Source organism: Argiope bruennichi, chromosome X1, assembly GCF_947563725.1.
Source record: "Argiope bruennichi chromosome X1, qqArgBrue1.1, whole genome shotgun sequence".
Classification (NCBI taxonomy): domain Eukaryota; kingdom Metazoa; phylum Arthropoda; class Arachnida; order Araneae; family Araneidae; genus Argiope; species Argiope bruennichi.
Window position 1 is genome coordinate 100,035,746 of NC_079162.1, and position 13,797 is coordinate 100,049,542.

Here is a 13,797-nt window from a genome sequence, read left to right on the forward strand (position 1 = left end):
TACATTTATTTTTTTTCTTTCAAGACTCTGTGATGTAAGTATTATTATTTAACTTTCATAAAAAAAAAAGCTTTTGAATATTTTTAAATTTTGCTCTGATTGTATTTATTTAATCACATTATCATTCTATGCGTTGAAACCATTTAAATTTAACCATGTTTTCTTTTCAAATAATGTGATTAATATTTTGCTGCTAGCTATCAAATTAAGTACTCCTAAAAATTAAGCACGAGATTAAGTGAGGAATGTTTATAGATATTTTTCAAAAAAAGAAAATATTAATTGGATAAAATTAAGCAAGATTTTGAGTTCTCGAGTAATTACAAAATCTTACTTTATATACTTCTTATTACTATTGTCTATAGACATTAAAAATTTCAGCTTGAAATAAAAGGACGCCATTTAATAATAATTAGATGAATTATAATTAAAATGCAAGGCTTTTAATCTTGCTCATAATCGCGTTTTGAAATAAATTTATTTGCATGGTCTCTTAATGATTTCTTCCAAATAATTCTTGGAACTACCATTACTTCAGTATAAATTTTGCTAGTAAATGTGTAGCATAGAAATTTTCACATGAATATCTGAGTTCAGACAGGAGCATATTTTTAAAATTTTCCTGCAGTTGTGAACTATATATTATGATGTATTTCAGGTTATTCTTTTAGAAAACAGCCTATTCATGCAAGTAACTCCTTAATCAATAAAGAAATTATTTATCAATTTGAAAATGATATGTTTTGCTTTGAAATGAGAGTTTTTTTTGTTGAACACTTGATATTGAATGCTGTTGTTTCTTATATCTTTGATGTTTGATGTTGATGCTGAAAAAGAATTAATTTCTAAAATCAAAATAAGACATCGTCACCGATATTATTTTATTGTAGCATTTTCTTAATTGTTGTTTGTTGAAATTTTCATTTCGAAAGAATAATTTCGTGACGAAGAATATATTCTATCCATTGCTGAATATTGAGGGGAGAAAAAAGAAAAATTTCATTTCGTATCTGAGAATACGAATTCTTACAGTTTGATTAAATGAAAAATTCCTGAAATACTTGAAACTGTTTGAAATTCCAACAACTAATTGTTTTAATAAAGCTTAACTCTTCACTAGTCGATACGAGAGAGATTTATTGCAAAGGTAAGATGATGATTTGGCATGTACTATCCATTTCCTTTTTATTTATTCCCTTCTCCAAAAAAAAGTCTACTGTGAAATTTATCTCATTTTGTTTAACACTTATTTTAAATTATGCTTTTTTTTGTTTGGTTTTCATAAGCTAATGGATTTTCTGATATTAAACGATCAATTGTCCTTAAAACATTTATACTTTTCGACACCAACACCATATATAGCACTCTGCCGGTAACATCATCAGAGCCCTATACTACCTAATTACAGTCAAAGGCTTCACACTCACCATGTTCAGTGCAAATAAATGATGTGCGCATTTGATTAAAGTAATAACAGTTTTCTAAATTTTGCTAAAAGATGAATGTTATTATGTTTGTTAATATATATCGAGATAATTGAATGGAACATTAAAACAAAGGACTTAAGTGTCTATATAGAATGTAAGGCGGTCGTTCGTCATAAATATTCTTTGTTTAATTTTTTATATGAAATCGAATGATGCGCAATAATGAATTTTTACTTTCTACATAGGTAAGAATAATATAAATGAATTATGAATTATTGATAATATTTTCTTCATTAAAAAATATTGATTCATTAAACTGCAAAATAAAACATTCTGATACTTCCTATGGAGTGTTTTTTTTTCTTGTAATTTAATTTTTTAATTTGTTATTTTGGTAGGCTTTAAAGGTATTTTGATTTTATTAGAAATCGTTTTTATTTGAAGCTTGAATTTTTTGTTGTTGAAATTGACTTTGACTTAAATATGGATATAATTTTCAGAAAGCACGCTTTCGTACAGCATTTGGAATTTTATACTCATTTTCATTAAAGAATGAAGCCATTTTGAAATTTTAACTGTATTCTGCTTTTTGATGTTTGTCCATTTTTAATGTGATTATAAATCCGAATGGTATAAAGGTAAACAATGTTTAAATCATGCAAGCTTGTTCTAATTTCTTTGCAGAAGTGTATTTTCAATTTGTAAATATAAGCAAATATGTTTTGTTGACATATATTTACAGTTAAACATATGGTTTTTGTATTAGATCAAGTAAAAAGAAATAGTGTTCGCTTGATTTCTCTTGCATTTCTTATAATATTTATTTCTTTTCAATTTTTGTATTTGATTTACTTTCTGTAAAATTAGATTTCATTTTGTAATATGCTTGATATTTTTCATAGCTTGATTTCTCTTTTTTTTATCTCTCTTTATTTTTTGTGTTTTTATTGATGATAATTAAGTGTACATTTTGATTATAAACGTGTGAATTGCTCTTGTAATTTATGAGCTTAACTTGTTATCTCACTTAGAATACATTTATCAAATAACGGCAATTGAAAATTTAAATTCTTAACTTCGAATTTTTTTAAACTTTTATGAAAGGTTTAGAAATCTGTAAACCTTTTTAATGTTTTGTAAATTTTGTTATAAAGTCGTGTGGCATATTCCACTTATTACATTTAGTTATGTCATGCATCACTCTCAAATTACCAACAATCATCGTTGAAATCTTGAGTAGATTTGTGCCACATATTTGATTTATAAAAACTGCTTTGCCCTGTTGTTTTAAGAGAAAACTAAGGAAAGAATTATTTTCTAAAAAGCATTAGATTTTATTTTATGCCTGTAAGACTTTTTGAATCTTTATCAATATTCTGTAACTTGTTGTGAACATCTAGTTATTTAAACCGTGATGATATGCCACTTTTTATTGTTAGAATAAAGGCAGTGTTGTAATTGTCATCGGTTTTTTTTTGGGGAGGGGGTGTTAACGAATTCTCAGTACAAGCATGTTTTTGCTCTCTTTTTGAATTTATCTTTCAAATGGCTTAAAAATTTCATTGGTTAAGCAGTTATCGTTATGGGTAAAATCCCGGTATTCAAAAAAAAAAGTTATTTATGTACTTTTGTTTATATTTCTTTCGTGCTTTATGTGGCAATTAACCCTAAACGTTTTTTTAAAAAGATAATTGCATGTAACTTTTTAATCAACATGCAAAGGAATATATATATTTGGAAATAAGTTTCAAGCTTAATTTTCTTAGATTCCCTTGAAAATTTTATCTTTCTCTTATAATTGAAAAGTGTTGAATTAGAGAATAGCTTGATTTTATCTGTATCTACTCGAGCTTACTGTGCATTCAAAGATTTCTTAATATACAATAAGAGGTGTTTTCAAAATTAAATAAACTGATTGATTATATTGTTTAATTTTCTTATACACAATCTGAAATCTGGAGGATTTTTTTTTTATATAACTCAGTATTTTATCTTCTTATATGGGATTAATAAATTCGTTATTTCTTTGTTAGATCAAAATTCACTCCTTATGTATTTCTAAAATTTTCTCCATATAATCTTTAAGGCTGCTGTGGAAGAAAATTATAAAATATGCGAAGAAAATACCAGTAAACTTGAAGCGTGGATGAAAGATATTGAAGATAAACTTGCTGACCTTGGTGTGATTGAAGAACATCTTCCTGGTCTTCAGCTCCAAATATCTACTGTAAAGGTAGTTTTTCTAGTAATTAAATATTCAGAAGTTTTAAATAGTCATTTGGGTTTTTTAATTTTCCGTATTCCTCCATACCCAAATTAACAGATCAATAAGAATATTTTGGCTGTTAGTACATTTTTGTTTTTATAAGCTGTTGGGAATTTTTAGTTATGCCTTAAGTAAAAGAAAATTTTTCATTTATGTCTGTTATATGAAAGAGGAAAAAAAATATGCTAACTGTTTCGGAATTCAGCTCTATATTTTATAGATGTTTCTAAAAATCAAGTAATGATATTGCTGAGCAGCATTTCTTATGGATATTTTATTTTATTTTATGAAAATAAATTTTCTATACAGAGTAAAATTCATTGCACATGTCGAAAATTTTGGGGTATTATATTCACGAAACAATTTGTTTTTGACATCTCTGAGAAAGAATAAAATCCATGTTTAATAAATTAGTAAGCTAATAATATGTACAAATATATCACTCTTACTTATTGTTTTTTTTTTTTTTCATTTTTTAGATTTATATAAAAATATCATTGTAAATTTCAAATATTCAGCCTCAAAATAAAAATTCACAATTTTAACTACATCGAAATCCACTAAAGTATAAATATAAGAAAGAGGAAATTACCTGCTTATGCAATGAGTTTATTTATTTATTATTATTTATATGAAAAGGTGGCTTTTTTCCCCTTCATTGGTTTCATTTTCATTTATATGGTTTTAGTATGACTATATTTCTTAATTTAGGTGCTTAAAGAAGAACTTGAAAGTAAGCAAAATCTGATAACCACTTGTCTTGATCAAATGCGACAGTTAGCACAGAGAGGTCTTGAAGTTTTGACTAAAGAAGAAATAAATTATCTTCAGAAGAATTTAATCTCCCTTCGAAGGCATTATGATTCTTTAGTAAATGAATGTGATAGATTGCTGAAGCGTCTGACATCGGCTTTTGAAGAACTGCAGAAATATAAGGTATTTGTTTCTGTAACATGAGATATTTTTTAATAATTTTAATTAATTATTTAGATAGAAATATATTTTCTGGGTTTTGTTATGATATAAAATACTGGCTTATTACTGCCATCAACATGTGGAAGTTTGTTTGCTTTTATAGAAAATCACATGCATAAAAATTACATCAATTTTAATTTGGTTCCGAAGTTGAAATTTTAATGTATTAATTAAACGATATTGACTGAAAAGTAATATTTTAGAAAATATTATAGATTTTAAACATAAAAAGTATTATTTTTTTGTAATTGTATTTCCTTATTTTTCATTCTTAATAACTCTGGCTTGCTTATCAAAAATATAATATCTTTGGTTTTCCAAGTTATATTTCTATTGAAGGTATTAAATAAAATTTTTATTGTGAAATTTTTCTTTAAAACAGATTAACTAATTTTATTGAAATGTTCTTGATTTTATATATTTTATATTATATAATTCTCCCTATTCATTGAAAAAGAATAACAGAACAAGAAAAATAATAACAGAATAAATTGATTATGAGTAGCTGAAAACTGAATAAAAGTTAGGGCATATTTTTGTTTTATTTCCTGTAGTATAATTCAGTGAAATTGCGATTTTAAATTTTGCAGTCTGAAGTCAAAAGTCTGAAAGAATGGTTAAATGCAGCACAGCGAGAATTTTCCGTAATACAGTCTTCAATGGGGGCCTTAAATAAATTGGAAAGCAAATATGAACACATTCGTGTAAGTACCATAATTCAATAAAAACATTTATATAAAATGTGTTTTCATATGAAAATAATATTTGTATTTATGAAATGCTGATCTTTATTCTCTTCTGAATATTTTGTTTCTTTTTATGTTGTTTAAAAAATTCATATTTTAGCATACTTTTTGCTTCTAAAAGAACGAAAAATATGCACTTAAATGTTGAAAAAAAATGCACTTTTTAAATGTTGATATATTTTATATTTCTCTTAGTCTTTTACAAGTGATGTTATTGCACATCAAGCTGATCTCCGATTCATAACCATGGCTGCTCAAAAATTTATTGCCGAATCACAGGTATGAAATCTCTTTATTACTTTATACAATATTTTCTATTTTCTTAATAGCCCTAGTCCTTTTATAAAAATATTCTTGTTCACATTTTCAAAAAAAAAAAAAAAAAAACAGTGTTAGATGAGATATATAAAAAATTTTTATATTAGTATTTTTAGAATATCATGAAACGTGAAGTTTTCATTATAAATTAATTAATATTTCCAAGATTATGATTGCACATTTTATTGTTATTGTATAATACTGAAATTTTGAATGTGTACGATTGTTAGTTCTGCATTTTTAATATTATTGTAAATTACACACGATGACTTAGAAATGGGGAATGAAGATATCCTGATTCCCAGTCCAAGAGAAGTGTCTCAAAGGCGAAATAGTGCAATTTTTAAAAAAAATTTTAGAGACAAATATGACATGAAAACAAATTACACTTTTCTCCAGATGCCATTTATTTATGCTGTCCTTTGACGCATTTTAATATAAATTAAATGTATTTGTTATATTAATGTATAAATATCTTGTTTCAGGATTACTTGAAAGCTCTTAATACTCTTCGTGTAAATCTACCTGAGAAATTGCCTGCAATTAAAGCATCAGAAAGTGAAATAAAATCAGAGGTTCAAGAGGTTACTAATGTTTTTCGAAATTTTCTTAATGAAGTTACTAGATTAAGTGACAATTATGCTGTAATTTGTAGCAAGTACCGTTCCTATGTAGAAGTAGCTGAAAAGGCCAAAATTTGGATTTCTGATGTCAAAAAGTCCTCTAAAAAAGTTATTGAAGAACCTGTTGCTGACGAACCATCTGCTGTTCAAGATCAATTAGACAAAATAAAGCTTATTAATATGGAAGTTGTTGGACAAGGAAGAATAGTTGAAAATGTTTATCAGGTTGTAAAAATCCTTACAGATACTGCAGAAAATTGCAACATTGCTCCAGTTGAAGCAAAGGATATTGAAAATACTTTAAACAAACTCCAAGAGGATTACTCTGAACTTATTAATTCTATTGCATCACGCATTAAAGAATTACAGATTGCTCTTATTCATTCACAAGATATTCAAGGTGGTTTAGATAGAATTTTAAAATGGTTAGAAGAAACTGAAACTGCTCTGAAGCTCCATAACAAACCTGTCAGTTTGATAATTGAAAAATTGGAAGCACAGGTATTTATTCTTGTAATATTTGCTTGTCATTGAAATTTACTATTTAGGAAATAATTCTTTGGTACAAATATTGTTAATTTTGTATGTGTTATTTAAAATTATTTAAAAAAAAAAAATTGATTTTTTTATAGGTGCAAGAATATAAAATTTTGAAATCTGATATTGAAAACCAGAAGCAGAGCATAGAAATGTTGGCTTCAAGTGCCAAAGAAATTTCAAGTGATGCAAATCCAAAACTTGCTAAGAAAGTGGATACAAAATTAAGGGACATATCTCAGAGATTTGATAAGCTGTGTGAAAAGATTTCCAAGAGATGGGCTTTATTGGAAGAAGTAATTATGTACTCTATTTAATTACTTTTTTAATGATTCGAGGATGTTAGTGGTTTTTCCAAAAATATAATGTGAACAGGAATGTTTCCTTCTTGCTTTTATTTTATGAAGGCTATGTAAAAAGGGGATATAAATATTTTTTATCAATGTCATGATTAAATTATAAATATTATAAAGGCTAAATGCATCTTTATATAAGTATATCATAATTTGAAATTTAAATTTTATAATAGTTTAAACTTTTCTCAATAAAAAGAATGGCCATTAATATAAAGCATTTCTTTTCTTTCAATTGCCCTTGTTTTGTTTTTGTTTTCTTTTTTTCTTAAAAATTAATATTCTTTCTTGTTCTTCATAATTTATATTTTGGATTAATTAGGATAAGATATATAGGGGCCATATATTTTGATTCTGTTGCTTTAAAAAAATCTTACTTAAATTATTGCTTGTGATGTAAATTGTATTATAATGTTTATTATGTATAATTGATTAAATCCTTAAAATTCCTTGGAAAAGTGATTAATTATACATATAAAAAAACATTATAATACAATTTATATCTCAGGCAATTATTTAAGTACATGATCTTACTTAAAAGTAATTTAAGTAATGTTTTCCTATTTTTTTTCATGTCTTCTTTCAGAATTGTGTCACATTTTCTTTTCAGTTATTTTTCGTTTGGGAAAACTGCTTAAATATGTATCACAGAAGGGGAGGTGAAGATATTTTCTTTAAATTTAGCATCTCAGATTTTTCAAATTTCTTGTAATGAAATCTTTAGAGATTAGCAGTTTCCTTCTGTATAAATAAGTATTTATGTGTTTAAAATTTTCAGGATGTAATATGAAATGCAACTTTACATATCTATGTCTGTATGTTGTGCATTGGTTACATTACAGCATGTTATGCAACACTGTTATCAACTTAAAGTAATTGTGTGTAAAATGTTCTGTATGTGGTTTTAATACTGTATTTCTGTATTCTTCAACTTATGGATTTCATTTTAAGATCTTAATTTAATGAACAAATTTGCGAAGTTTTTTTTTTAATTAAAATTTAATAAGAAAATATCTTGAGTCAAATTCTTAATTTTCAGCCATGCCTAAATTCTACAGTTGTAAAAGATTTCTTTCTTTTTTTAAACCCCCATTTGTGTTGAAATTTTCTTCATATTTTCTTGACTACAACCATTGTTTGTAAAAGCTGAATGCATATCATGTTATTCCTTAGATATGAATTCAAATTTCATATATATAATATACACTACTGGGTTTAATCTACAATTGTATGCTCGGTTTTTTTGATTTTCCAGTTTACATATATACCGTATTAATTTCAAAATGAATCCAAATTCTTCTGTTACATCTTCAGAAGTATTATTTTTTTCACTGTTTAAATATATGTTGACTAAAAGTCGTTGAAGCTGCATTGGCTCTTTTCAGTATATTACCAAAGGGCATATCAATACTTTTGCAAAGAATTGAATTGTTGGATAATTTTATATTTCGACATTGAAGTATTTGAAAATTAACATTATTTTGTAAATAAGTCGTTATAATATTATGTATTTCAATACAGGTATCTGAGAGCGTCCATGCATTTCAAGAAATGAGTTTGCAGCTTGATGAATTTTTCTCTGCTACTATGGAACGCATTGAAAGTATCGACAATGTTCACCGAACTGATGTTGATGGATTTTCATCAATCATTGAGTATACTTTAAATCAACGTAATTCTAAAAAAGATGACTTCGATCAACTGTTAAAGGTTGGGAAAATGCTTGTTGAAAAGAAAGATGTATCTGATACAAGTTTAGTAAAAGATAAAATCAGAAGTTTGGAGGAACAATGGAAAAATATTGGAGATTTATTAAATGAAAAGAAACAGGTGGGCAAAGCTAGATCAGAACAGTTAGCAGCTTATGATACCCTACGTGTTAAGATTTTGGACTGGCTGCTAAAAATGGAAAGAGACGTTGAAAAGTTAGAGCCAGTAGCTCTGGATCAAACTGTTTTAAAGAAACAAGCCACAGAAACTCAGGTATGTAAATTTTGTTCAATTCATGAAACTGAATATTCTGTTATATTTGAACATTTCAAACTTTGTCATTTGAAACGCCATTTCAAATATAGAAATACTTTGAATTTTTATACATTAGTAAAAAAAATGTTTCTCACAACCCTAAGTGCACAAGTTGACGTTGAATTGTTAATCATAATTAAATAAAAATCAGTTAAATATGTCAAATTCTAAAATTGTAATGAAATAATTTTAATTTTCTAAATGAAGAAGACAGTTTTCACAAAAGTACTAGCTATAAGCTATCAAGCTATCTAGAGTCGTTGCTGACATATAAGTCACAGCCAGATTTTCATGACCCGATTTAGGAACAGAATCTATAATTTAAGTAGCCTTTTCTTAAGTAGATTTCATATTTTTGTTTTGTTTTTTTTAATTAAACTTTCAAAAATAATATTGCTGATATATTTGCATGAAATGCTGGAATGCAGAACGGAGAAGTTTTAATGCAAATTATCTATCAAACAATATTCATTTCGATTTTTAAATTTCTTTAAAAACTAAACTTTTTATTAATTTAAGTAGTTTCTTTGAGATTGAAACATTTCAAGAGTTAAAATGAATTATAGCGTTTGATACAAAATGAAACTATCTAATCATTGATATTTTATATGTCTGTCAAATTAAATATAAATGTATTGTGACAAGTTTTTAAATAATACTTATGGCTTTTATTCTTTTTGTATTTTGTAGCATCTATTAAAAGAACATACAGATTATTCATCGACTGTGGAAAAAATTAATGATTTAGGAGTTTCTTGTGAATCCGTGATGAAATTGGATAGTTCTAAAGGAAAATCCAGTCCAATGAAGAAAGCTCCGAGTCCTACTCGGAAATCTCCTTCAAGTAAGTTAAACTATAAATATAACTAAGATAGAGGATGTTATGTTGAGATAGGGGATGTTATTTTTACATTTAAAATTGAAACTACTATAAACCATTCGAAAATTGGTTAGGTTTTAGATATATTTTTGTTAAATTATCTGGCATTGAAGGCTTTGATGTAAGTAAATGACTTCTGAAATAATCAGAAAATTAAAAAATAATAATAATTTTTGTAGAAAAAAAATTTTTTTACTTATTTACATGCAGTCATATTTTTAAAAAAATACGATTTACCTAGTTGTTAAATGTTTATGTTTTTTGTTCATTTTCTATTTTAAACGTTTAAAAAAATTGTTTCTAATTGCTTATATTAATTTTTAGAATCTAGATCAAATGAAAACTTTTCAGTTTCTCCTGTTAAAAATCAAGTTACTACACAAAGTCCTTTATCAACAGTTTCAAGTGGATTTAGTAGTAGACGAAGTTCTACAGACAACATCGGTGTTTTTGATGGTATGGCTTTAATTTGTATTCACTGAACAGTTTTCATATTTCAATATATTAAAAATTAGATGAAAAATTATGTTGCATGAATGCAATTATCTGTGTATTTTTTTTTTTTTTTTATCTCTGTGAAAGTAACTGTTAGTAATGTGTCATATCAGTTATGGTAAAGAATCTCGAAAAACTGGAATCTTCAAAATCATTTTTAGATTAGACTATAATTTAAACCTTTTGCCATCATCATTTCCCATTGTTGCTCCTGCATTTTATAAAAGCTGCGAAAACGGAACAAAGTGAAAGGAAATCATTTTCAGAATTTACATAGGGTTGTTTTTTTTGTGTGTGTTTTTTTTTTTCCCTTGAATGGAATAAATTATATTTATATATTCTAATCCTGATTTTTTTTTCTTTGGAATTATATAAAAATATACAAAAACTTAGAACCGAAACAAATTTTTCATTACTTCTCTCTCATATATTTCAGTTGCGAATCTTGCAGCAAATTAGAATTAACTTGCAATGAATTAAATTTCTCTGAAAATTGTATTGCTTTAAAATAAATTTTTAAAAGCCATCATTTTGTTTATATTTTAAAATTTACAACATTATTAATTGTTACATGTTCCAGGGCAATTATATTTTTTCCTGCAAATAACTATATGATCAATTAATAATCAATATTTAAAATTTAGTTTAATGAATTAAATATATCTGTTAATGGTGAAAAATAGATATATATGGTATGTTAGATTCCAAATATAGTTGGATCTCGATGTTGGTTCCTATCTTTATTCTGTCTAATCGTTTGTAATATTAATCAGGCTTATTTAATGTATTGGGGATGAATTAAACTGTAAGTGTTTATTGATTACATGCTTGGCTCACTCAAAGCAATGTTAAGTAATTTTCATAAGTAATCAATCATAAAACTCTTGGAGAAGATATTGCTAAAGCAATATTTGCATTTAGCATGCACTGTATGTGTTAGTAATGCATCTTGTATATAAAAAAAATTTAAATCCATAAAAAATCCATACATTCATGAATCCATAAAAGGAAATTAATTCCATAAAAAAAGTGTTGCGAAAACTTCTAATCAGTGGACATTATTCTTCAGTAAATTAAAAAATGACCTTACAAACAAAGCATATCTGAAATGAAAAACAAAACGAACATCTAAACAAAAAGGCGGTAGCGCTGCCACAAAATTGAAGATTTTGTAGGTGTCTTGGGTATAATAATGACTGTAGTTTATACCATGCACCGCTTATCCGCAATAAAAAGTGCAGAGGTTCAATGCTAGCCAAAAGACAGTACTATTCCCGAAAATTTGCCAGTATGTAAATTGTATGGCTACCACTAATTTGTTTTAGAGCTGGATAAATGGTTCCAGTGACATAATTCATATAGATACTGCACTGTGATATGGTCAAAAGAATGACGCTTCTTGTATACGATATTGTTCTTTCCCATCCGTCTTTAAGAAATCCAGAAAGTCGTGTTATCTAGCCTGTGTCATTAAAATCTATGCAAAGCGGGGAGAGAGCAGTTTGAGAATCGTATTTTTGCTGGTGGTTTTGGACCACTCGTACATGTCAACAATTGGGTAAAATATTGTGACGTGCTTCCATCCTGTATATTAATGTCTTCACTTATTCTGATATTCTACTTGAGAAGATCCTGTAACACAATATGTCTACTGAGAGAACAGTTATACTATACATCACGCCTGGTACATTCAAAACTGAATTATAGAACCTGAAGTTGATGTCCCACACCTTCATTCTCTAATCAATTTTTCTGCGCTTAAATCATTAGGAAAATATGAAACATTTTGAAATTATTTTGCTTAAAGCTTCGCATCATTTGCAGAAGAGATAAGTGGACGAAAATTGCTGCAATTGTAGAACAACTGCATATGGAGAGCCACCACCTTTAATAGCTATGATAAGGGTTCCTGGAGACGCAACCAAGTGTTATTACTGTAAAATCTGATTTTATAAAAACAAATAAGATGCTTATGATACATTTAAAATATCAAGATCCATTTAGCAAGTTATATCATGTTTAAAAAAATTTTGTTATTGTATATTTATTCTTCTTCTGTCTTCCTTCACAGATATTACTCCCATTCAACAACAGTTATCTGAAATCAACGACCGATACAACTGCTTGGGTGTTAAAATTTCTGAACGTAGCCAAGAAATATCCACTGTAACGGAAGAAATTCATTCATTTTACACTATTATAAAAGAATTAGCAACTTTTATAGAAGGAAGGCAGAAGCGTCTTCCAAAAGAAAACGTACTGCTTACAAAAGGAAGCATTGACAATCATATTGCTAACTTGAAAGTAAGTTGAATAACGGTCTTGTTATAATTATCCATTTAGTTATCTGTCCTTCTGAAAATTTATATTTGTATATGTATTTAAGTATGTATATTTTTATTGATTTTCGCAGGAAATTCAGAGAGAAGTTCTTGAAAAGCAGCCTGACATGGACAATCTTAAAATGAACATTCTTTGCACTTTGAGTAGAAGAAAAGCAGCAAAAGCTACAGATCTGCAAGAAGAGTTGCTTAATATTGGTATTTAATTACAAATTTTTTCAATTAAATTATATACTACTGGTCAAAAGTATTATAAGTTTTAGAAATTTCACGTTTTTTCAATAATAAGTCACCAAAGAGCAATATTTTTTCATTTAAAATGGTATTTGTTTATGTCAGTATATTAAATTAGTCTAAAGGCAAGATACAATTAAGTTATTGAACAAAAAAATTATTTAATTTCAAAAGGAATAAAATACAAACAAAATGTACAGGGTATCAGTATCGGAATTTATTTTTGTTCCTCAGAATAAAACGAAGTAAAGAAAAAATTTCTTTTTGTCAGAAAAAATAATAAAAGAGTCAAATTAACTGAAAAGCATTTAATATTTGATTGGGCCACCTCTGGCTTCGATCACAGCAACCACTCTGTTAGGCTTGGAATCCACAAGGTTTTGCAACACTTCCTTCGGTATTTCATGGTGCCAAACTTTAATTATTGTTTCCTGAGTTCTCGTTTTCTTCTGGGATGATTCTCAGTAATTTTATTTCCCATTATAATCCATAAAATCTCAATAGGGTTTTAACCTGGTGGGTTTCCTAGCCATTCGAGAACATTAATAGCATGTTTTGCAAATGCAGCCTTAACCT

The 13,797-nt window shown here is 27.0% G+C and overlaps 1 protein-coding gene across 6 annotated transcripts in view; it reads left to right on the forward strand.

Moving 5' to 3' along the window:
* The window catches only part of LOC129958976 (microtubule-actin cross-linking factor 1-like), a 320,795-nt gene that overhangs the window by 244,264 nt on the left and 62,734 nt on the right, over positions 1-13,797 (forward strand). For all 6 annotated transcript variants that reach the window (XM_056071738.1, XM_056071741.1, XM_056071742.1 and 3 more), the window contains 11 exons: positions 3,514-3,660; positions 4,405-4,629; positions 5,259-5,372; positions 5,610-5,693; positions 6,218-6,856; positions 6,988-7,188; positions 8,767-9,228; positions 9,961-10,114; positions 10,475-10,606; positions 12,717-12,949; positions 13,059-13,185. In XM_056071738.1, coding sequence (XP_055927713.1) covers positions 3,514-3,660; positions 4,405-4,629; positions 5,259-5,372; positions 5,610-5,693; positions 6,218-6,856; positions 6,988-7,188; positions 8,767-9,228; positions 9,961-10,114; positions 10,475-10,606; positions 12,717-12,949; positions 13,059-13,185 — 2,518 coding nt within the window. The remainder of the gene's footprint in view (positions 1-3,513; positions 3,661-4,404; positions 4,630-5,258; positions 5,373-5,609; positions 5,694-6,217; positions 6,857-6,987; positions 7,189-8,766; positions 9,229-9,960; positions 10,115-10,474; positions 10,607-12,716; positions 12,950-13,058; positions 13,186-13,797) is intronic.